This window comes from Procambarus clarkii, chromosome 15 (assembly GCF_040958095.1).
Source record: "Procambarus clarkii isolate CNS0578487 chromosome 15, FALCON_Pclarkii_2.0, whole genome shotgun sequence".
Lineage (NCBI taxonomy): Eukaryota > Metazoa > Arthropoda > Malacostraca > Decapoda > Cambaridae > Procambarus > Procambarus clarkii.
In genome coordinates this window covers 49,893,887-49,916,536 of record NC_091164.1, presented here as the reverse complement: position 1 = coordinate 49,916,536, position 22,650 = coordinate 49,893,887, and the positions used below count along the sequence as shown (strand labels likewise).

At 47.6% G+C, this 22,650-nt stretch overlaps 1 protein-coding gene across 1 annotated transcript in view; it reads right to left on the bottom strand.

Annotated features, from left to right (window-relative positions):
- Positions 1-11,633: 11,633 nt before the first annotated feature.
- The window catches only part of LOC138365096 (uncharacterized), a 103,641-nt gene continuing 92,624 nt past the window's right edge, over positions 11,634-22,650 (bottom strand). Inside the window, exons 5-6 of the mRNA XM_069325209.1 lie at positions 13,508-13,651; positions 11,634-13,408 (exon numbers count right to left, since the gene is read on the bottom strand). Of these exons, the coding sequence (XP_069181310.1) occupies positions 12,896-13,408; positions 13,508-13,651 (657 nt within the window). The 3' untranslated portion in view covers positions 11,634-12,895. The remainder of the gene's footprint in view (positions 13,409-13,507; positions 13,652-22,650) is intronic.

The window sequence follows — 22,650 nt, the reverse complement described above, 5'->3', positions numbered from 1 at the left end:
CATAAATGCAAATCCTGCTCTGAAACTCTCCCTAGACAGATGTAATAGAACCCATTATCACCACACCAGAAATAAATATCTCTTTGATATCCCCAGAGTCAAACTTAATTTGTGTAAACACTCTATGCAAATAAAGGGACCCAGTCTATGGAACTCACTCCCTATTGAATTGAAAAGCTGCCCAACTTTTGCATCATTCAAAAACAATACTAAAAAGTACCTAATTTCATCTTCATAGTTTTTTACCTTTTGCTTTAAAACTGCACTGTATCTATTGCTACCCAATCTCCCAATCTTTATGTACCCAATCTGAACATCTTTATCATTGCTGTCTTCTTATATGTGCTGTCAATCTGCTGTATGGTGTCTATTAATCTTGTTTAAATTACCAATCAAGCTGTCAATGTAATCAATCAGAGCTTTAATATACCATTGTGCTTTAATATACTTACTAATCTCTCTTATCTCATTTTTTTTCTTGCAATGTATTTGTTATCATTTTATTAATTCTGATAGAATTTACCTACTTAAAACTATCTGTTAGATTAAGGACCTGCCCGAAACGCTGCGCGCACTAGTGGCTTTACAAGAGTGCAATTACTGTACTATGCTATGTATTCTCACAAACCCAATGAACCTTCTTGTATATAAATAAATAAATAAATAAATAAATAAATAAATAAATAAATAAATAAATAAATTTACAATTAATGTATCAAGTTTGGAGACTTGTACACATTTCAGTGCAAGGATCAAGGCAAATAGTTCGGTCTGAAGGGTAGAGGCCCAATTGTTTATACGGACTCCCCACTCAAAATATAAACCCTCGCCCATTATCAGGACAACTGCACTTCCAGCTGCACCCGTGGTGCGGTGTAGGGAACCATCAGTGTGTATGATTTGAGAGAGAGAATGCTCTGTGGACAGAGCATCAATATGGCTTAAGGCGTTGAGCTTTGCCTCAAGACGAAGCTTGGGCTCATCTCTAATTTGCTTCTTGGGTGGAAAGGGAGGGATTAAAACTGGAAAGGGTGTAACTTCCCACGGTGCAGGAAAGTGCCGTTGTTGTTTCTCTTGGTACAAATCATGAACCCCATACATTCTGAGTCGAGTTCCAGTTTTAGTTATCCATTTGGAACAATGCTGATCTGCAATAAAGTAATTCTGGAGGGCTTCTGTGCAAGGATTAGGATGAGTTAGTCTAAGCATTTTTATATCAACTTGACAGTTAATTTCAGTAACACGATCAATAACGCTCAGAATATTAAGTTCCTTTCTCATATTAAGTATCTTTGTGGTACGAGGGCACCCAAGGATTATCCTCAAGGCTTCGTTCTGCAATTTTTCAAGCCCTCCAAGCTTTCTTTCAGGCATCAAAACAAGCAGAGGTGCAGCATAATCCACTAAAGATCTGATGTATGCAAGGTACATCCTTTTGACAATTCTGACATTGGCACCATAGCCTGAGTGATAACCTGCAACAGCCTTGAGAGCTCGGAGCCTCTCTTTATACTGACGACAGAGTCTGAATACAACAGGACCATACAGTGGCACCTCAAGGCCAAGGTATTTGAATCTGTTTACATAGTCAAGCTGGGAGCCATCAGACAGTTGCATCTTGCGAACAGCTCCTCCCTGCCTGGGTGGGCGCCGATTTAGTATCTTTGTTTTCTCTGCTGAGATAATTAAACCTAGGTCCTGACATGAGTCTAATACAGAGTTAAGAGTGTTCTGCGTGTTAGCATACCCAGTGGTGTGTATCATTATATCATCAGCATAGCTAATGATGTGGACGTTGGGTTTGCTCGGTATAGAGTTTAACAGCGTGTTTATTAAGATATTAAATAAGGTAGGACTGAGGACACCACCCTGCGGGGTACCTAGTTCAAAGTCTCTTGTTACACTCCTATGCCCGTTGGAAAAATACAGATGACTTCCTGTTGGATAAGTAACCCCTGATCCAACAAAGAAGCCGACCACCAATATTCATTCTTGCAAGCTCACTCAAGATAACATGTCTATTTGCAATATCAAAGGCAGACTTAAGATCTAGGAAGGTGGTATATGACTTTTCAGTGTGCAGGGTAAGAAAGGTGGTGATGCAATGATGCACACTCCTTCCATGCATGAAGCCATATATCTGGGGGGATAGCATGGCTCTTACTCTATGGAGGAGACGGTTTAGGACCATTCTCTTGAATGTTTTGCAAATGCAGCTAGTAAGGGAAATTGGGCGGAAAGCATTCTCTTGATTTGGCTTGGGAATTGGAATGGTTATACTGTTGGTCCAAGAGATAGGAAGCTCCCCAGTAACATAGCTCATATTATACAGCTCAAGCAGGGAATTTCCTGGTACTAAAGGGAGCAGACGCAATATGTCATAAGTGATACCATCTTCACCGGGGGGTGTGGCTTTGCCTTTGTTTAGGGCCGCAAGTAATTCAAACTCAGTAAATGGCACGTTGCATTCATCTTCCTTGTGGAGCATGAAGTCAACGAGTCTTTCTCGATCTCCGTAACCAACATTTAATCTGAACTGTATGTCTGGGGGAAGATTATTGAAGCTAGAGTGTTGCCCATTCATCGACTAACTCGTTTGCTCTGTGTAGAGGGTGAGGTTGTGCTACTTGGCCGATCTTATCGCCTTTAATTCTTTTAATATCCTTCCATGCCTGGCTGAGGGGAGTGTGAGAGTTGAGACTGTTAACAGAAGTTTCCCAGTTATCTTGCCTGAGCTCTGTCATGCGCTCCCTCGCCTTGGCTAGGGCTTTCTGAAAGAGCTTGAGCATTGCTGGCGTGCGTGTTTCCCTATATGCAAGCTCAACTCGTCTGGCAGTGCGTTTCAAAGTACGCAGTTTGGGGTCATTGTAATAGGCATGGCGTTTATTACCTTTCATATCGTTCCGACTATTGGATGGTGCAGTGGGCCGACCTAAAGGGTCAGCAAACATCTGAATGCTCTGTACTAGATCGTCGCTAAATGTCTGGACTGTGGAGGGATCATAAGTGCTGTACCACTCTGACACATGAGCAACAAAGTCTTCACGTCGAGCAGGAGGAACACTGAGCCGTTTGCGTTTAAAAGTCCCACCGGGCAGGATGGTATTTCCTATACATAGAGTAGTCAATCTAGGGTGATGATCTAACAACAAATCTGTTGCAATAGATGTGCACCAGACGTGAGAGACGTTGAAACCAACACAGAGGTCTAGAATGCCTCCACAAATATGCGTAGGTTCAAGGTCACCCACAATCTGCACATCTTGGTGACTAATTAGTAGCAACAGCAGTTGATTCCCATCACTGTTACTGAAGCGAGAGCCTCCAATGTCCTTGTGTCTAGCATTGTAGTCACCAAGAATGATTGTTGGCTCTGCTTGAGCGCAGGCCGGAAGATCAATATAATTTAACTTTCCTGCTGGAGCATATAGATTAAATACATTGAGAACAGAGTTGCCCACATAGATCCTCACTCCATGATACTGTTGACCGGCAGTTTGTTTTTCTGGCAGAAGTTGATGGGGTAGGGACTGTTTGATGTATAGAATGCAAGAGTTACTGGATCTGAGGTTGTAAGAAACAAATGAGGGCAATTTCGGGGGTGAGGATCTTGCAGGAACTCTGCACTCCTGGAGACATACAATATCGATGTGTTTAGTTGTTACTTTGTGATGTAAATCTGAGAACCTTTTTTTGAGGGACGCAATGTTCCAGCTAAGGACGGATAACTTAGTTAATTGTGCATTTAAAGTCAGCATTATATATTGATATTATTAGTTCACTTAATATATGTTATCTATATACATATTATCTATTGCACTACGGTATAAGTCCAGGAACATTTCTTAGTATATTACCAATGTCACACATTTGCATCCAATGGTCTAGTACAATTCCTCATACCTCATTTACTCAAAGTGTATTGTTAAAAGTAAGGATTTTGTTGAACGAAACGTGATCGAGTCTGCTCTGATCAAACATTGTAACAACAGCCTTAATGTGAGCCCCGGTATGTACAAGTTGGATCCCTATTTAAGCCTCAATATAGCACGTCAAAACAATATAGCAATCATTTAACACGTTTGGCACTTGGAGATATTAATAGGAGCTGCCTCGTATGGGCCAATAGGCCTTCTGCAGATACCTTCTTTCTTATAATTCCTTTCCTCCACTTATTTTTGGTGGTCAGGTGATCTGCCCAGGCGGATATAAAGGTCTGATCAGCAATCTTATCTTCATTCTACTTTGCTCTGATGAAGGCGAATTAGCCGAAAACGCGTTCAGCATTTTCTATTTTTCACATGTGGTTATTCTGCATATATATATATGTCGTACCTAGTAGCCAGAACGCACTTCTCAGCCTACTATGCAAGGCCCGATTTGCCTAATAAGCCAAGTTTTCCTGAATTAATATATTTTCTCTATTTTTTTTCTTATGAAATGATAAAGCTACCCATTTCATTATGTATGAGGTCAATTTTTTTTATTGGAGTTAAAATTAACGAAGATATATGACCGAACCTAACTAACCCTACCTAACCTAACCTAACCTATCTTTATAGGTTAGGTTAGGTTAGGTAGCCGAAAAAGTTAGGTTACGTTAGGTTAGGTAGGTTAGGCAGTTGAAAAACAATTAATTCATGAAAACTTGGCTTATTAGGCAAATTGGGCCTTGCATAGTAGGCTGAGAAGTGCGTTCTGGCTACTAGGTACGACATATATATATATATATATATATATATATATATATATATATATATATATATATATATATATATATATATATATATATATATATATATATATATATATATATATATATATTGGCCTGTTATGTTGGACATTGTCTTCTGTGTTGGCATCGATATGTTCTTGTCTTGTCCTTACTCTCATGGTGGGTAAACTTATGGTGGGTATGACTTACTCTCATACCCACCATGAGAGTAAGGACAAGACAAGAACATATATATATATATATATATATATATATATATATATATATATATATATATATATATATATATATATATATATATATATATATATATATATATATATATATATATATATGTCGTACCTAGTAGCCAGAACTCACTTTTCAGCCTACTATTCAAGGCCCGATTTGCCTAATAAGCCAAGTTTTCCTGAATTAATATATTTACTATAATTTTTTTCTTATGAAATGATAAAGCAACCCTTTTCTCTATGTATGAGGTCAATTTTTTTTTATTGGAGATAAAATTAACGTAGACATATGACCGAACCTAACCAACCCTACCTAACCTAACCTAACCTATATTTATAGGTAAGGTTAGGTTAGGTAGCCAAAAAAAGCTAGGTTAGGTTAGGTTAGGTAGGTTAGGTAGACGAAAAAACATTAATTCATGAAAACTTGGCTTATTAGGCAAATCGGGCCTTGAATAGTTGGCTGAGAAGTGCGTTCTGGCTATTAGGTACGACATATATATATATATATATATATATATATATATATATATATATATGTCGTACCTAGTAGCCAGAACTCACTTCTCAGCCTACTATTCAAGGCCCGATTTGCCTAATAAGCCAAGTTTTCCTAAATTAATATATTTACTATAATTTTTTTCTTATGAAATGATAAAGCAACCCTTTTCTCTATGTATGAGGTCAATTTTTTTTTATTGGAGTTAAAATTAACGTAGATATATAACCGAACCTAACCAACCCTACCTAACCTAACCTAACCTATATTTATAGGTAAGGTTAGGTTAGGTAGCCAAAAAAAGCTAGGTTAGGTTAGGTTAGGTAGGTTAGGTAGACGAAAAAACATTAATTCATGAAAACTTTTCTTATTAGGCAAATCGGGCCTTGAATAGTAGGCTGAGAAGTGCGTTCTGGCTATTAGGTACGACATATATATATATATATATATATATATATATATATATATATATATATATATATATATATATATATATATATATATATATATATATATATATATATATATATATATATATGTATGCATGTATGTCTTTCTTTCAGCAGTCTTTCTTGTAAACGTATGTTGTTGAATATGACCGAAAAGGTAAGATTAATAATTCTAACACGAATTTTCTCAATATTTCTTATGTTTTTCTTCACTGTCGGTGGTAATAAACATATCAATTCTCCAAAATTCATTTTTTAATTGTCTGACGCCTGTACATGTTTCGTAATGCTTATTACATTTTCAAAGACTTAATTTACACACAGATTCATCGAACTTATACTCATTTTGGGTGAGGTGATATGGTACAAACTTTTGGGTGAGGTGAGCAAACTTATGACAAACACATGACAGAACACGGAACAATGGGTATAAATTGGTAATGAGAACTGCAGAAGGCCTATTGGCCTATACTTCCTCTTGTTGCTTCCATATGGGTTCGAGGTCTTGAAGTAGGTAGAATATAGTTGTGCATTAATTGGCTGTTGATTGCTGGTGTTGACTTTTTGATGTGTATTGCCTCACTGATGTTGAGCCGCCTGCTATCAGTGTATCTATCAATGATTTCTGTGTTGTTTGTTAAGATTTCTCTGGTGATGGTCTGGTTGTGAGAAGAGATTATATGTTCCTTGATGAAGCCCTGTTGCTTATGCACTGTTAATAGCCTGGAAAGAGACGTTGTTGTTTTGCCTATATACTGAGTTCTTTGGAGCTTACAGACTTTAGTTTACAAATACACAACTGAATAGAACTTACGCATCTCCGATTTTATATCTACATTTGAGTGAGGTGGATGGGGTGAGGTGGCGTTAATAGGGTATTAATTTCATCAACACAAGACAGAACAAGAGGTGGCATTAATAGGGTATTAATTTCATCAACACATGACAGAACACGAAACAATGGGTATTGAATAGAAGTGTTTGTAGAAAGCCTATTGGTCCATATTTCTTGATGCTTCTATATTGGAGCGGAGTCTTGAGGTGGGTAGAATATAGTTGTGCAATAATTGGCTGTTGATTGCTGGTGTTGACTTCTTGATGTGTAGTGCCTCGCAAACGTCAAGCCGCCTGCTATCGCTGTATCTATCGATGATTTCTGTGTTGTATACTAGGATTTCTCTGGCGATGGTTTGGTTGTGGGAAGAGATTATATGTTCCTTAATGGAGCCCTGTTGCTTATGCATCGTTAAACGCCTAGAAAGAGATGTTGTTGTCTTGCCTATATACTGGGTTTTTTGGAGCTTACAGTCCCCAAGTGGGCATTTGAAGGCATAGACGACGTTAGTCTCTTTTAAAGCGTTCTGTTTTGTGTCTGGAGAGTTTCTCATGAGTAGGCTGGCCGTTTTTCTGGTTTTATAGTAAATCGTCAGTTGTATCCTCTGATTTTTGTCTGTAGGGATAACGTTTCTATTAACAATATCTTTCAGGACCCTCTCCTCCGTTTTTTGAGCTGTGGAAAAGAAGTTCCTGTAAAATAGTCTAATTGGGGGTATAGGTGTTGTGTTAGTTGTCTCTTCAGAGGTTGCATGGCTTTTCACTTTCCTTCTTATGATGTCTTTGACGAAACCATTGGAGAAGCCGTTACTGACTAGGACCTGCCTTACCTTACAGAGTTCTTCGTCGACTTGCTTCCATTCTGAGCTGTGACTGAGAGCACGGTCGACATATGCGTTAACAACACTCCTCATGTACCTGTCTGGGCAGTCGCTGTTGGCATTTAGGCACATTCCTATGTTTGTTTCCTTAGTGTAGACTGCAGTGTGGAAACCTCCGCCCTTTTCCATGACTGTTACATCTAGAAAGGGCAGCTTCCCATCCTTTTCCATCTCGTAAGTGAAACGCAGCACGGAACTCTGCTCAAATGCCTCCTTCAGCTCCTGCAGATGTCTGACATCAGGTACCTGTGTAAAAATGTCGTCAACATACCTGCAGTATATGGCCGGTTTCAAGTTCATGTCGACTAAGACTTTTTGCTCGATGGTACCCATGTAGAAGTTTGCAAACAGGACACCTAGGGGAGAACCCATGGCGACTTCATCTCTCTCTCTCTCTCTATATATATATATATATATATATATATATATATATATATATATATATATATATATATGTGTGTGTGTGTGTGTGAGAGAAAGCTGCATTAACGCGCAAGCTATATATTGCTAAGAACTCTTTGACCCGGCCAGGATTCGAACCCATGCTGTCTAGGATCAACCCTTAACGTACACAGTACCGTGACCACCGCACCAATGATCGTCTATAAGGATTAATAAGCACCAAGACTGACCAATCATTATAGACGATCATTGGTGCGGTGGTCACAGTACTGTGTACGTTAAGGGGTGATCCTAGACGGCATGGGTTCGAATCCTGGCCGGGTCAAAGAGTTCTTAGTGATATAGATATGTCGTACCTAGTAGCCAGAACGCACTTGTCAGCCTACTATGCAAGGCCCAATTTGCCTAATAAGCCAAGTTTTCATGAATTGTTTTACGACTACCTAACCTACCTAACCTAACCTAACATAACTTTTTGAGCTACCTAACCTAACCTAACCTATGAAGATAGGTTAGGTTAGGTTAGGTAGGGTTGGTTAGGTTCGGTCATATATCTACGTTAATTTTAACTCCAATAAAAAAAAATTGACCTCATACAGTATGAAATGGGTAGCTTTATCATGTCATAGGAAAAAAAATACAGAAAATATATTAATTCAGGAAAACTTGGCTTAATAGGCAAATCGGGCCTTGCATAGTAGGCTGAGAAGTGCGTTCTGGCTACTAGGTACGACATATATATATATATATATATATATATATATATATATATATATATATATATATATATATATATATATATATATGTCGTACCTAGTAGCCAGAATGCACTTCTCGGCATACTATGCAAGTCCCGATTTGCCTAATAAGCCAAGTTTTCCTGAATTATTATATTTTCTCTAATTTTTTTCTTATGAAATGATAAAGCTACCCATTTCATTATGTATGAGGTAATTTTTTTTTTATTGGAGTTAAAATTAACGTAGATATATGACCAAACCTAACCAACCCTACCTAACCTAACCTAACCTATCTTTATAGGTTAGGTAGCCAAAAAAGTTAGGTTAGGTTAGGTTAGGTAGGTTAGGTAGTCGAAAAACAATTAATTCATGAAAAGTTGGCCTATTAGGCAAAATGGGCCTTGCATAGTAGGCTGAGAAGTGCGTTCTGGCTACTAGGTACGACATATATATATATATATATATATATATATATATATATATATATATATATATATATATATATATATATATATATATATATACATATATATATATATAATGTATGTATGTTAAGGGGAAGTAACCTACAGCATCAATGGAAAACATATCCTGGCCAAATATCAATAAGTGTCTAGGAGAGTGAAAGGCTAACAAAAAATATTCCAGTTTACTGGGCATTGACATAAATGAACATAACATGAAAAAGAATACAATCTATAAACTCACACTCAATGATTTATCCAGCTTCTCAAAGCTGGTCATGATCATCAACAGGTCTCAAAACTGCATACAATCAGCACTAGCTGACGCCAGGCTCTATCGTGGCGCAGTGGGATACTAGCGCCTATTATGCTGCTAATACCAATACAGGGTGGTGGTGGTGGTGGTGTCACAACCATTAACAAATGAGGTATGAGGAATCAATATCATATACAGCACAATGGCATCACTTAAGATCCTCAGGTACCCACCTCACTAAGATATATAACAGCACCTACCACCTGGTATAAAGGATGCACAATGGTAGAACTGATCCATGGTATACATTACTGCAACATGACAAATATCCTAGCAGTCAAATGACACAAATAAGGTCACAAAACCCGGACCGTAGCGGCAACACATGTGCTCGACTGAGAAAATCAAAGAGTGACCGCCCAGAGCCATGCTGGCCGGGAGCGACACTGTATCCACCTCTATGAGTCAGCTGACTCCTCTCTTTCAAATATCTCAAGCTCATATACAGACCTATCTCGATCAAGAACTTGTAATTCATATATCAACAAAATAAAGACTATAATACACAACCTTACATAATAATACATATCAATAATTCAGTACATTAAAGATTATATCATGATATAAAAATATGTGAACAAAGAATTCAAATTGGCAAGACATGGTAACACTGGCGGGAGAGGGGAGGAGGGGTTAAGGGAGGATTTCAAGACGTCTGCCAGCCAGCCATTATACATAAGTATACATGAATACAATATAAAGTACATATATACAACATGTGTATCAAAACCATGTCTATGTGGTATACATCTCACAGTGCCAAAATCTAATTTAATGTTAGAGGACAATGTAATGTACAATAATGAAAGGGAAATTACACAGTATACATGACAGTAATACATCCGAGACCTAAATTTATACATTCTCCATCATTGTTCACATAATATTTCATATACAGCATTATGTAGCATTCCATAATATAAGCATATACGGATGTTTTTCAAGCTAAATGATATTAGGTTACTGCTATTCACTAGACTTCTAATATATATCCACAAATACATGGCAAGGACTTATGGTACAGATATATAATATACATAGATATATGTGACATACATTGGCAATACACATTTAATCTAGTGTGTTGCCAAAAAAGAATAACTACATAAATTAATATTCATGATACTAGGCTAATCAGCCAAGACATCACTATACAGTTTGAGCACATCATACACCAGCTACAGTATGATCATACTGGTGTATGTGTGGTCATAACACCACCTCACACCCATATGGTAATATCACAACACACCATGGTCCAGTATGGTAATATCACAACACACCATGGATCAGTATGGTAATATCACAACACACCATGGACCAGTATGGTAATATCACAACACACCATGGTCCAGTATGGTAATATCACAACACACCATGGACCAGTATGGTAATATCACAACACACCATGGACCAGTATGGTAATATCACAACACACCATGGACCAGTATGGTAATATCACAACACACCATGGTCCAGTATGGTAATATCACAACACACCATGGTCCAGTATGGTAATATCACAACACACCATGGTCCAGTATGGTAATATCACAACACACCATGGTCCAGTATGGTAATATCACAACACACCATGGACCAGTATGGTAATATCACAACACACCACGGACCAGTATGGTAATATCACAACACACCATGGTCCAGTATGGTAATATCACAACACACCATGGTCCAGTATGGCAATATCACAACACACCATGGTCCAGTATGGTAATATCACAACACACCATGGTCCAGTATGGTAATATCACAACACACCATGGACCAGTATGGTAATATCACAACACACCATGGTCCAGTATGGTAATATCACAACACACCATGGACCAGTATGGTAATATCACAACACACCATGGACCAGTATGGTAATATCACAACACATCATGGACCAGTATGATAATATCACAACACACCATGGACCAGTATGGTAATATCACAACACACCATGGACCAGTATGGTAATATCACAACACACCATGGACCAGTATGGTAATATCACAACACACCATGGACCAGTATGGTAATATCACAACACACCATGGTCCAGTATGGTAATATCACAACACACTATGGACCAGTATGGTAATATCACAACACACCATGGACCAGTATGGTAATATCACAACACATCATGGACCAGTATGATAATATCACAACACACCTGAGTGATTGTGAGGTGATGGTGATATAGCTGTGATAGTGAGGTGATATAGCTGTGATAGTGGGGCGATATAGCAGTGATACTGAGGTGATGGTGATATGATAGTGATGGTGATATAGCAGTGAATGTAAGGAGGAAATATCAGTGTGAGGTGATAATGCAGTGAAAGTGAAATGATTTTGGTGTAGCAGTGATAGTGTTATGTGATAGTGAACTGTTGGTGATATAACAGTGACAACAGCTGTCATATGGTGACACCAACAATTTGTTACTCAGCATGGTCAGTATATGACCCTAAGTGTGGGACCTGAGGTGATGGTGATATATAGAGGTGATAGTGAAGTTATAGTGATACAGCAATGATAGGTTACAGTACTGGGAAGATATAGCATTGATGGTGATACAGCCGTGTTTGTCAGGTATATGATACCAAAGTATAAATACCAAAGATAGTGAAGTTATGATGATATAGTGATAAAAGTCTGTCCTTAAATTGCATTGGCATCGAAACATGCAGTCCATGGTGATGCAGGAGTGATGGTGATGGTACAGTGAGCTAGAGAGGCAGCACAACACCACAGTAGTGATGGTGGTGATACAGTGAACTAGAGTGGCAGCACAACACCACAGTAGTGATGGTACAGTGAACTAGAGTGGCAGCACAACACCACAGTAGTGATGGTACAGTGAACTAGAGTGGCAGCACAACACCACAGTAGTGATGGTACAGTGAACTAGAGTGGCAGCACAACACCACAGTAGTGATGGTGATGGTACAGTGAACTAGAGTGGCAGCACAACACCACAGTAGTGATGGTGGTGGTACAGTGAACTAGAGTGGTAGCACAACACCACAGTAGTGATGGTGGTGGTACAGTGAACTAGAGTGGCAGCACAACACCACGGTAGTGATGGTGGTGGTACAGTGAACTAGAGTGGCAGCACAACACCGCAGTAGTGATGGTGATGGTACAGTGAACTAGAGTGGCAGCACAACACCACAGTAGTGATGGTACAGTGAACTAGAGTGGCAGCACAACACCACAGTAGTGATGGTGGTAGTACAGTGAACTAGAGTGGCAGCACAACACCACAGTAGTGATGGTACAGTGAACTAGAGTGGCAGCACAACACCACAGTAGTGATGGGGGTGGTACAGTGAACTAGAGTGGCAGCACAACACCACAGTCCACCACAGTCACCTCCGTGATGTCACTGTGGTTGACTGCTGCCCTCACCACATCAAGGCCGCTCACCACATCACCAAAAACCCATGACCACTGGTAATCACCCTGGCAGTCCCTGGTGGTGATGACGAACTGGGCACACCTGGGACCCTCCTGCCCACCCATGGCCCACACAGCTCCTGCCCAGGCTGACCTCCGGTACTGCCCCTGGAGGTCAGACAGCAGTGGAGCTCCTCCCTTACCATCATTACTCTCGTAGTCTCCGCCCTCCACATACTCCCCCGGCTGACCCTTTGCCATCACCTGCAACAGTTTAGTGTTGCGGTAGGTGTGGCCCCGCTGGCCCGTACACAACAACACAAACTGTCTGGCCAGCGGAGTGTCAGGGGTCAGCCGGATGGTGACCCGCCCTCTTGTTGACCCCGCCCACCCGAGGTCAAGGAACGCCAGGGTGCAGGAGGACTCCAGCACGCCCACAACCTCACTCTCCTGCAGGAAATGAAATAAATCATGCTGATAACTGTATAACAAAATGTTATCATATTAGTTATCATAACTCAGTAAGACTAGTGGGTGTATTAAAGTAACCTGGAGGGTGTGGGCGTGTGCAGGCATGGGCTGACGCAGGAGTGGGTGGAGGTACAGCAGTCCGTCTTGTAAAGTTATCCTGGCGGAGCGGCGGCCATCTTGGTCTTCCTGGACGGCCACTACCCGGCCAGCCTCCACCAGCCTCTTAACGGCCAACACCCGGCCAGCCTCCACCAGCCTCTTGACGGGCTCACTCATCCTGCGTAGGTCCTCAACCTGTGGACAGTGTCAGCCCCATTATCACCTATGGTCAGTGTCAGCCCCATTATCACCTGTGGTCAGTGTCAGCCCCATTATCACCTGTGGTCAGTGTCAGCCCCATTATCACCTGTGGTCAGTGTCAGCCCCATTATCACCTGTGGTCAGTGTCAGCCCCATTATCACCTGTGGTCAGTGTCAGTCCCATTATCACCTGTGGTCAGTGTCAGCCCCATTATCACCTGTGGTAAGTGACCAACCCGTTCTCGCAAATTTAATAAGTCAATATTGACTTATTAAATATGTGCATAGGTGACATACTTAACATAATAGCTACCCTTAAAAAGATTCATAGAAAACACCGACCTTACCTAACATACTTAGTATGTTAAGATAAGCATCTTATTGCTTCGTAATTACAATTATTACCTAACCTATAATAGGTATAGGTTAAGTAATAATTGTAATTACGGAGCAATAAGATGCTTATCTTAAGATACTAACAAGGTTAGGTAAGGTCGGGGTATCTATGAATCTTTTTAAGGGTATCTATTATGTTTAGTATATCACCTATGCACGTAGTTAATAAGTCAATATTGACTTTACGAATTTGCGAGAACGGATTGAAGTGACAGCCCCATTATCACCTGTGGTCAGTGTCAGCCCCATTATCACATGTGGACAGTGTCAGCCCCATTATCACCTGTGGACAGTGTCAGCCCCATTACCACCTGTGGTCAGTGTCAGCCCCATTATCACCTGTGGTCAGTGTCAGTCCCATTATCACCTGTGGTCAGTGTCAGCCCCATTATCACATGTGGACAGTGTCAGCCCCATTATCACCTGTGGACAGTGTCAGCCCCATTATCACCTGTGGTCAGTGTCAGCCCCATTGTCACCTGTGGTCAGTGTCAGTCCCATTATCACCTGTGGACAGTGTCAGCCCCATTATCACCTGTGGACAGTGTCAGCCCCGTTATCACCTGTGGACAGTGCCAGCCCCATTATCACCTGCGGTCAGTGTCAGTCCCATTATCACCTGTGGTCAGTGTCAGCCCCAATATCACCTTTAGACCGTGAAAGACCCATTATCAGTCAACCACACCTACCACAATCAGCACATTATACTACACATAAACTGAAGCCAATCAAGGAAAGCACCTACTGCCAAAGGGTTGGAGCTACAGGATCTGAAGCTCCAGCCCCCCTCTACTGGCAAGGGGTTGGTTGCTAGACTTGTAGCGCCAGCCCCCCTCTACTGGCAGGAGGTTGGTGCTGGACCTGTAGCTCCAAGTCCCCCCTCTACTGGCAGGGGGTTGGTGCTGGCTCTGTAGCTCCAGCCCCCCTCTACTGGCAGGGGGTTGGCGCTTGACCTGTAGCTGCAGCCACCCTCTACTGGCAGGAGGTTGGCACTGGACCTGAAGCTCCAAGCCCCCCCCCCCCTCTACTAGCAGGGGGTTGGTGCTGGCTCTGTAGCTCCAGCCTCCCTTTACTGGCAGGGGGTTGGTGCTGGACCTGTAGCTCCAAGCCCCCCTCTACTGGCAGGGGGTTGCTGCTGGACCTTTAGCTCCAGCCCCTCTCTACTGACAGGAAGTTGGTGCTGGACCTGTAGTTCCAGCCCCCCCCCCCATCTACTGGCAGAGGGTTGGTGCTGGACCTTTAGCTTCAAGCCCCTCTCTAGTAGCAGGGGGTTGGTGCTAGACCTTTAGCTCCAGCCCCTCTCTACTGGCAGGGGGTTAGTGCTGGACCTGTAGCTTCAAGCCCCCTTCCCCCCTCTACTGGCAGGGGGTTGGTGCTGGCTCTGTAGCTTCAACCCCCTTCTACTGGCAGGGGGGTGGTGCTGGACCTGTAACTCCAGCCCCCCTCTACTGGCAGGGGGATGGTGCTGGACCTGTAGCTCCAGTCCCCCTATACTGGAAGGAGGTTGGCGATTGACTAATAGCTCCTGTCACCCTCTACTAGCAGGGGATTGGTGCTGGACCTGTAGCTCCAGCGCCCCTCTACTGGCAGGAGGATGGTGCTGGACCTGTAGCTTCAAGCCCCCTTCCCCCCTCTACTGGCAGGGGGTTGGTGCTGGCTCTGTAGCTTCAGCCCCCCTTCTACTGGCAGGGGGGTGATGCTGGACCTGTAGCTCCAGCCCCGCTCTACTGGCAGGGGGTTGCTACTGGACCTGTAGGTCCAACCCAGCTCCCCCTCAACTGGCAGGGGGTTGGTGCTGGACCTGTAGTTACAGCTCCCCCTTCTACTGGCAGGGGGTTAGTGCTGGACCTGTAGCTCCAGCCCCCCTCTACTGGCAGAGGGTTGGTGAATCTGTAGCTCCAGCTCCCCCCTCTACAGGCAGGGGGTTGGTGTTGGCTCTGTAGCTTCAGCCCCCTTCTACTGGCAGGGGGGTGGTGCTGGACCTGTAGCTCCAGCCCCGCTCTACTGGCAGGGGGTTGCTGCTGGACGTGTAGGTCCAACCCCGCTCCCCCTCAACTGGCAGGGGGTTGGTGCTGGACCTGTAGTTACAGCTCCCCCTTCTACTGGCAGGGGGTTAGTGCTGGACCTGTAGCTCCAGCCCCCCTCTACTGGCAGAGGGTTGGTGAATCTGTAGCTCCAGCTCCCCCCTCTACAGGCAGGGGGTTGGTGCTTGACCTGTAGCTCCAGCGCCCCTCTACTGGCAGGAGGATGGTCCTGGACCTGTAGCTCCAGCTCCCCCCCCCTCTACTGGCAGGGGGTTGGTGCTGGACCTGTAGTTCCAGCCCCCTCTAATGGCAAGGGGGAGGGGAGTGCAGAACTTGTAGCTCCGGCCCCCCCCTCTACTGGCAGGGGGTTGGTGCTAGACCAATAGCTCAAGACCCACTCTACTGGCAGGGGTTGGTGCTGGGCCTGTAGCTCCAGCCCCCCTCTACTGGCATGGGGTTGGTGCTGGACCTGTAGCTCCAGCCCCCCTCTACTGGCAGGGGGTTGTTGCTGGACCTGTAGCTCCAGCCCCCCTCTACTGGCAGGTGGTTGGTGCTGGCTCTGTTGCTTTAGCCCCCCCTCTACTGGGAGGGGGTTAGTGCTGGACCTGTAGCTCCAGCCACCCCTCTACTGGCAGGGGGTTGTTGCTGGACCTGTAGCTCCTGTCCCCCTCTACTGGCAGGGGATTGGTGCTGGACCTGTAGCTCCAGCCCCGCTCTACGGGCAGGGGGTTGGTGCTGGACCTGTAGCTCCAGCCCACCCCTCTACTAACAGGGGGTTGGTGCTGGACCTTTAGCTCCAGCCCCCTTCTACTGGCAGGGGGTTGGTGTTAACCTTTACCTCCAGGCCCCCTCTACTGGCAGGGGGTTGGTGCTAGACCTATAGCTCAAGCGCCCCCTCTACTGGCAGGGGGTTGGTGCTGGACCTGTAGCTCCAGCGCCCTTCTACTGGCAGGAGGATGGTCCTGGACCTGTAGCTCCAGCCCCTCCTCTACTGGCAGGGGGTTGGTTTTGGACCTGTAGTTCCAGCCCCCAACCAGTAATGCCAGTAGAGGGGGGCTGGAGGTACAGGTCCAGCACCAACCCCCCCTGCCAGTAGAGGGGGGCTGGAGCTACAGGTCCAGCACCAACCCCCTGCCAGTAGAGGGGGGCTGGAGGTAAAGGTCCAGCACCAACCCCCTGCCTGAAGAAGGGGGCTGGAGCTAAAGGTCCAGCACCAACCCCCTGTTAGTAGAGGGGGGGGGGGGCTGGAGCTACAGGTCCAGCTCCAACCCCCTGCCAGTAGAGAGGGTCTGGAGTTACAGGTCCAGCTCCAACCCCCTGCCAGTAGAAGGGAGGTCGGAGCTAATGGTCCAGTACCAACCCCCTGCCAGTAGAGGGGGACAGGAGCTACAGGTCCAGCACCAACCCCCCTGCCAGTAGAAGGGGGCTGGAGCTACAGGTCCAACATCAACCCCCCTGCCAGTAGAGGGGAGGCTGGAGCTTCAGGGCCAGCACCAACCCCCTGCTAGTAAAGGGGGGCTTTAGCTACAGGTCTAGCACCAACACCCTGCCAATAGAGGGGGGCTGGAACTACAGGTCCAGCACCAACCCCCTTCCAGTAGAAGGGGGCTGGAGCTACAAGTTCAACACCAACCCCCTGCTAGTATAGGAGGGCTGAAGCTTGAGGGCCAGCACCAACCCCCTGCCAGTAGAGGGGGGGGGGCTGGAACTCCATGTCCAGCACTAACCCCTTGCCAGTAGAGGGGGGCTAGAGCTACAAAGTCCAGAACCAACCCCCTGCCAATAGAGGGGGGGGCTGGAGCTACTGGTCCAGCACCAACCCCCTGCTAGTAGAGGGGGTGGAAGCTACAGGTCCAATACCAACCCTCTGCCAGTAGAGGTGGGCCAGAGCTAAACGTCCAACACCAACCCCCTGCCAGTAGAGGGAGGCTGGAGATACAGGTCCAGGACCAACCCCCTGCCAGAAGAGCGGGGCTAGAGCTTCAGATCCAGCACCAACCCCCTACCAGTAGAAACGGGCTGGGGTTACAGGTCCAGCACCATCCCCCCTGCCAGTAGAGGGGGGCTGGAGCTATAGGTCAAGCAACAACCCCCTGCAATTAGAGGGGGGCAGGAGCTACAGGTCCACCACCAACCCTCTGCCAGTTGAGGGGGGCTTGAGCTACAGGTCCAGCAGCAACCCCCTGCCAGTAGAGGGGGGCTGGAGCTACAGGTTCAGCACCAACCCCCTGCCAGTAGAGTGGGGCTGGAACTACAGGTCCAGCACCAACCCCCTGTCAGTAGAGGGGGGCTGGAGCTACAGGGGGTTGGTGCTGGACCTGTAGCTCGAGCCCCCCTCTACTGGCAGAGGGTTTAGTGCTGGACCTGTAGCTCCAGCCCCAATCTACAGGCAGGGGGTTGGTGCTGGACCTGTAGTTCAAGCCCCTCCTTTACTGGCAGGGGGTTGATGCTAGACCAATAGCTCAAGCCCCACTCTACTGGCAAGGGGTTGGTTTTGGACCTGTAGCTCCAGCCCCCTCTACTGGCATGGGGTTGGTGCTGGACCTGTAGTTCCAGCCCCCCCCCCCACAACTACTGGCAGGGGGTTGGTGCTGGACCTGTAGCTCCAGTCCCCCTATACTGGAAGGAGGTTGGCGATTGACTGGTAACTCCTGTCCCCCTCTACTGCCAGGGGATTGGTGCTGGACCTGTAGCTCCAGCCCCCCTCTACTGGCAAGGGGGTTGATGTTGGACCTGTAGCTCCAGCCCCCCTCTACTGGGCGGGGCTTGCTGCTGGACCTATAGCTCCAGCCCCGCTCCCCCTCAACTGGCAGGGGGTTGGTGCTGGAACTGTAGTTACAGCTCCCCTCTACTGGCAGGGGGTTGGTGCTGGACCTGTAGATCCAGCCCCCCTCTACTGGCAGGGGGTTGGTTCTGGACCTGTAGATCCAGCCCCCCTCTACTGGCAGGGGGTTGGAGATAAATCTGTAGCTGCAGCTCCCCCCTCTACTGGCAGGGGGTTGGTGCTGGTCCTGTAGCTCCAGCCCCCGTCTACTGGAAGGGGGTTGGTGCTGGACCTTTAGCTCCAGCCCCCTTCTACTGCCAGGGGGTTGGTGCTGGACCTTTACCTCCAGGCCCCTTCTACTGGCAGGGGGTTGGTGCTAGACCTATAGCTCAAGGGCCCCCTCTACTGGCAGGGGGTTGGTGCTGGACCTGTAGCTCCAGCGCCCTTCTACTGGCAGGGGGTTGGTGCTGGACCTGTAGCTCCAGCCCCCCTCTACTGGCAGGGGGTTGGAGATAAATCTGTAGCTCCAGCTCCCCCCTCTACTGGCAGGGGGTTGGTGTTGGACCTGTAGCTCCATCCCCCCACTACTGGCAGGGGGTTGGTGCTGGACCTGTAGCTCCAGCCCCCCTCTACTGGCAGGGGGTTGGTGCTGGACCTGTAGCTCCAGCCCCCCTCTACTGGCAAAGGGTTTAGTGCTGGACCTGTAGCTCCAGCCCCCCTCCACAGGCAGGGGGTTGGTGCTGGACCTGTAGTTCCAGCCCCTCCTCTACTGGCAGGGGGTTGGTTTTGGACCTGTAGTTCCAGCCCCCAACCAGTAATGCCAGTAGAGGGGGGCTGGAGGTACAGGTCCAGCACCAACCCCCTGCCAGTAGAGGGGGGCTGGAGCTAAAGGTCCAGCACCAACCCCCTGCCAGTAGAGGGGGGCTGGAGCTACAGGTCCAGCACCAACCCCCTGCCAGTAGAGGGGGGCTGGAGGTAAAGGTCCAGCAACAACCCCCTGCCTTTAGAAGGGGCTGGAGCTAAAGGTCCAGCACCAACCCCCTGTTAGTAGAGGGGGGGGGGGCTGGAGCTACAGGTCCAGCTCCAACCCCCTGCCAGTAGAGAGGGGCTGGAGTTGCAGGTCCAGCTCCAACCCCCTGCCAGTAGAGAGGGGCTGGAGCTACAGGTTCAGCACCAACACCCTGCCAATAGAGGGGGGGCTGGAACTACAGGTCCAGCACCAACCCCCTTCCAGTAGAAGGGGGCTGGAGTTACAAGTTCAACACCAACCCCATGCTAGTATAGGAGGGCTGAAGCTTCAGGGCCAGCACCAACCCCCTGCCAGTAGAGGGGGGGCTGGCGCTACAGGTCCAGCAGCAACCCCCGCCCAGTAGAGTAGGGCTGGAGCTACAGGTGCAACACCAACCCCCTGCCAGTAGAGGGGGACTGGAGCTACAGGTCCAACATCAACCCCCTGCCAGTAAAGGGGGGCTGGAGCTACTGGTCCAACATCAACCCCTGCCAGTACAGGTGGGCTGGAGCTAAAGGTAAAGCACCAACCTCCTGTTATTACAGGGGGGGGGAGGGGGCTGGAGCTACATTTCCCGCACCAACCCCCTGCCAGTAGAATGGGGCTGGAGATTCAGGTCTAGAACTAACCCCCTGCCAGTAGAGGGGGGCTAGAGCTACAAGTCCAGAACCAACCCCCTGCCAATAGAGGGGGGCTGGAGCTACTGATCCAGCACCAACCCCCTGCTAGTAGAGGGGGGTGGAAGCTACAGGTCCAATACCAACCCCCTGCCAGTAGAGGTGGGCCGAAGCTAAAGGTCCAACACCAACCCCCTGCCAGTAGAGGGAAGCTGGAGTTACAGGTCCAGGCCCAACCTCCTGCCAGTAGAGGGGGGCTGTAGCTACAGGTCCAGTACCAACCCCCTGCTAGTAGAAACGGGCTGGGGTTACAGGTCCAGCACCATCCCCCCTGCCAGTAGAGGGGGGCTGGAGCAATAGGTCAAGCAACAACCCCCTGCAATTGGAGGGGGCTGGAACTACAGGTCCAGCACGAACCCCCCTACCAGTAGAGGTGGGCTGTAGCTACAGGTCCACCACCAACCCTCTGCCAGTTGAGGGGGGCTTGAGCTACAGGTCCAGCAGCAACCCCCTGCCAGTAGAGGGGGGGCTGGAGCTACAGGGGGTTGGTGCTGGACCTGTAGCTCGAGCCCCCCTCTACTGGCAGAGGGTTTAGTGCTGGACCTGTAGCTCCAGCCCCCCTCTACAGGCAGGGGGTGGGTGCTGGACCTGTAGTTCAAGCCCCACTCTACTGGCAAGGGGTTGGTTTTGGACCTGTAGCTCCAGCCCCCTCTACTGGCATGGGGTTGGTGCTGGACCTGTAGTTCCAGCCCCCCCCCCTCTACTGGCAGGGGGTTGGTGCTGGACCTGTAGCTCCAGCCACCCTTCTACTGGCAGGGGATTGGTGCTGGCCCTGAAGCTCCAGCCCCCCTCTACTGGCAAGGGGGTTGATGTTGGACTTGTAGCTCCAGGCCCCCTCTATACTGGGCGGGGGTTGGTTTTGGACCTGTAGTTCCAGCCCCCAACCAGTAATGCCAGTAGAGGGGGGCTGGAGGTACAGGTCCAGCACCAGCCCCCTGTCAGTAGAGGGGGGATGGAGCTAAAGGTCCAGCACCAACCCCCTGCCAGTAGACGGGGCTGGAGCTACAGGTCCAGCACCAACCCCCTGTTAGTAGAAGGGGGCTGGAGCTAAAGGTCCAGCACCAACCCCCTGTTAGTAGAGGGGGGGGGCTGGAGCTACAAGTCCAGCTCCAACCCCCTGCCAGTAGAGAGGGGCTGGAGTTACAGGTCCAGCTCCAACCCCCTGCCAGTAGAGAGGGGCTGGAGCTACAGGTCCAGCTCCAACCCCCTGCCAGTAGAAGGGAGGTCGGAGCTACTGGTCCAGCACCAACCCCCTGCCTGTAGAAGGGGGCTGGAGCTAAAGGTCCAGCACCAACCCCCTGTTAGTAGAGGGGGGGGGGGCTGGAGCTACAAGTCCAGCTCCAACCCCCTGCCAGTAGAGAGAGGCTGGAGTTACAGGTCCAGCTCCAACCCCCTGCCAGTAGAGAGGGGCTGGAGCTACAGGTCCAGCTCCAACCCCCTGCCAGTAGAAGGGAGGTCGGAGCTACTGGTCCAGCACCAACCCCCTGCCAGTAGAGAGGGGCTGGAGCAACAGGTCCAGCACCAACCCCCTGCCAGTAGAGGGGGGCTAGAGCTACAGGTCCAACATCAACCCCCTGCCAGTAGAGGGGGGCTGGAGCAACAGGTCCAGCACCAACCCCCTACCAGTAGAGAGGGGCTAGAGCTACAGGTCCAACATCAACCCCCTGCCAGTAGAGAGGGGCTGGAGCAACAGATCCAGCACCAACCCCCTACCAGTAGAGGGGGGCTAGAGCTACAGGTCCAGCTCCAACCCCCTGCCAGTAGAAGGGAGGTCGGAGCTACTGGTCCAGCACCAACCCCCTGCCAGTAGAGGGGGACAGGAGCTACAGGTCCAGCACCAACCCCCTGCCAGTAGAGGGGGGCTGGAGCTACAGGTCCAACATCAACCCCCTGCCAGTAGAGGGGGGCTTTAGCTACAGGTCTAGCACCAACACCCTGCCAATAGAGGGGGGGCTGGTGCTTCAGGGCCAGCACCAACCCCCTGCCAGAAGAGGGGGGCTTTAACTACAGGTCTAGCACCAACACCCTGCCAATATAGGGGGGGCTGGAAC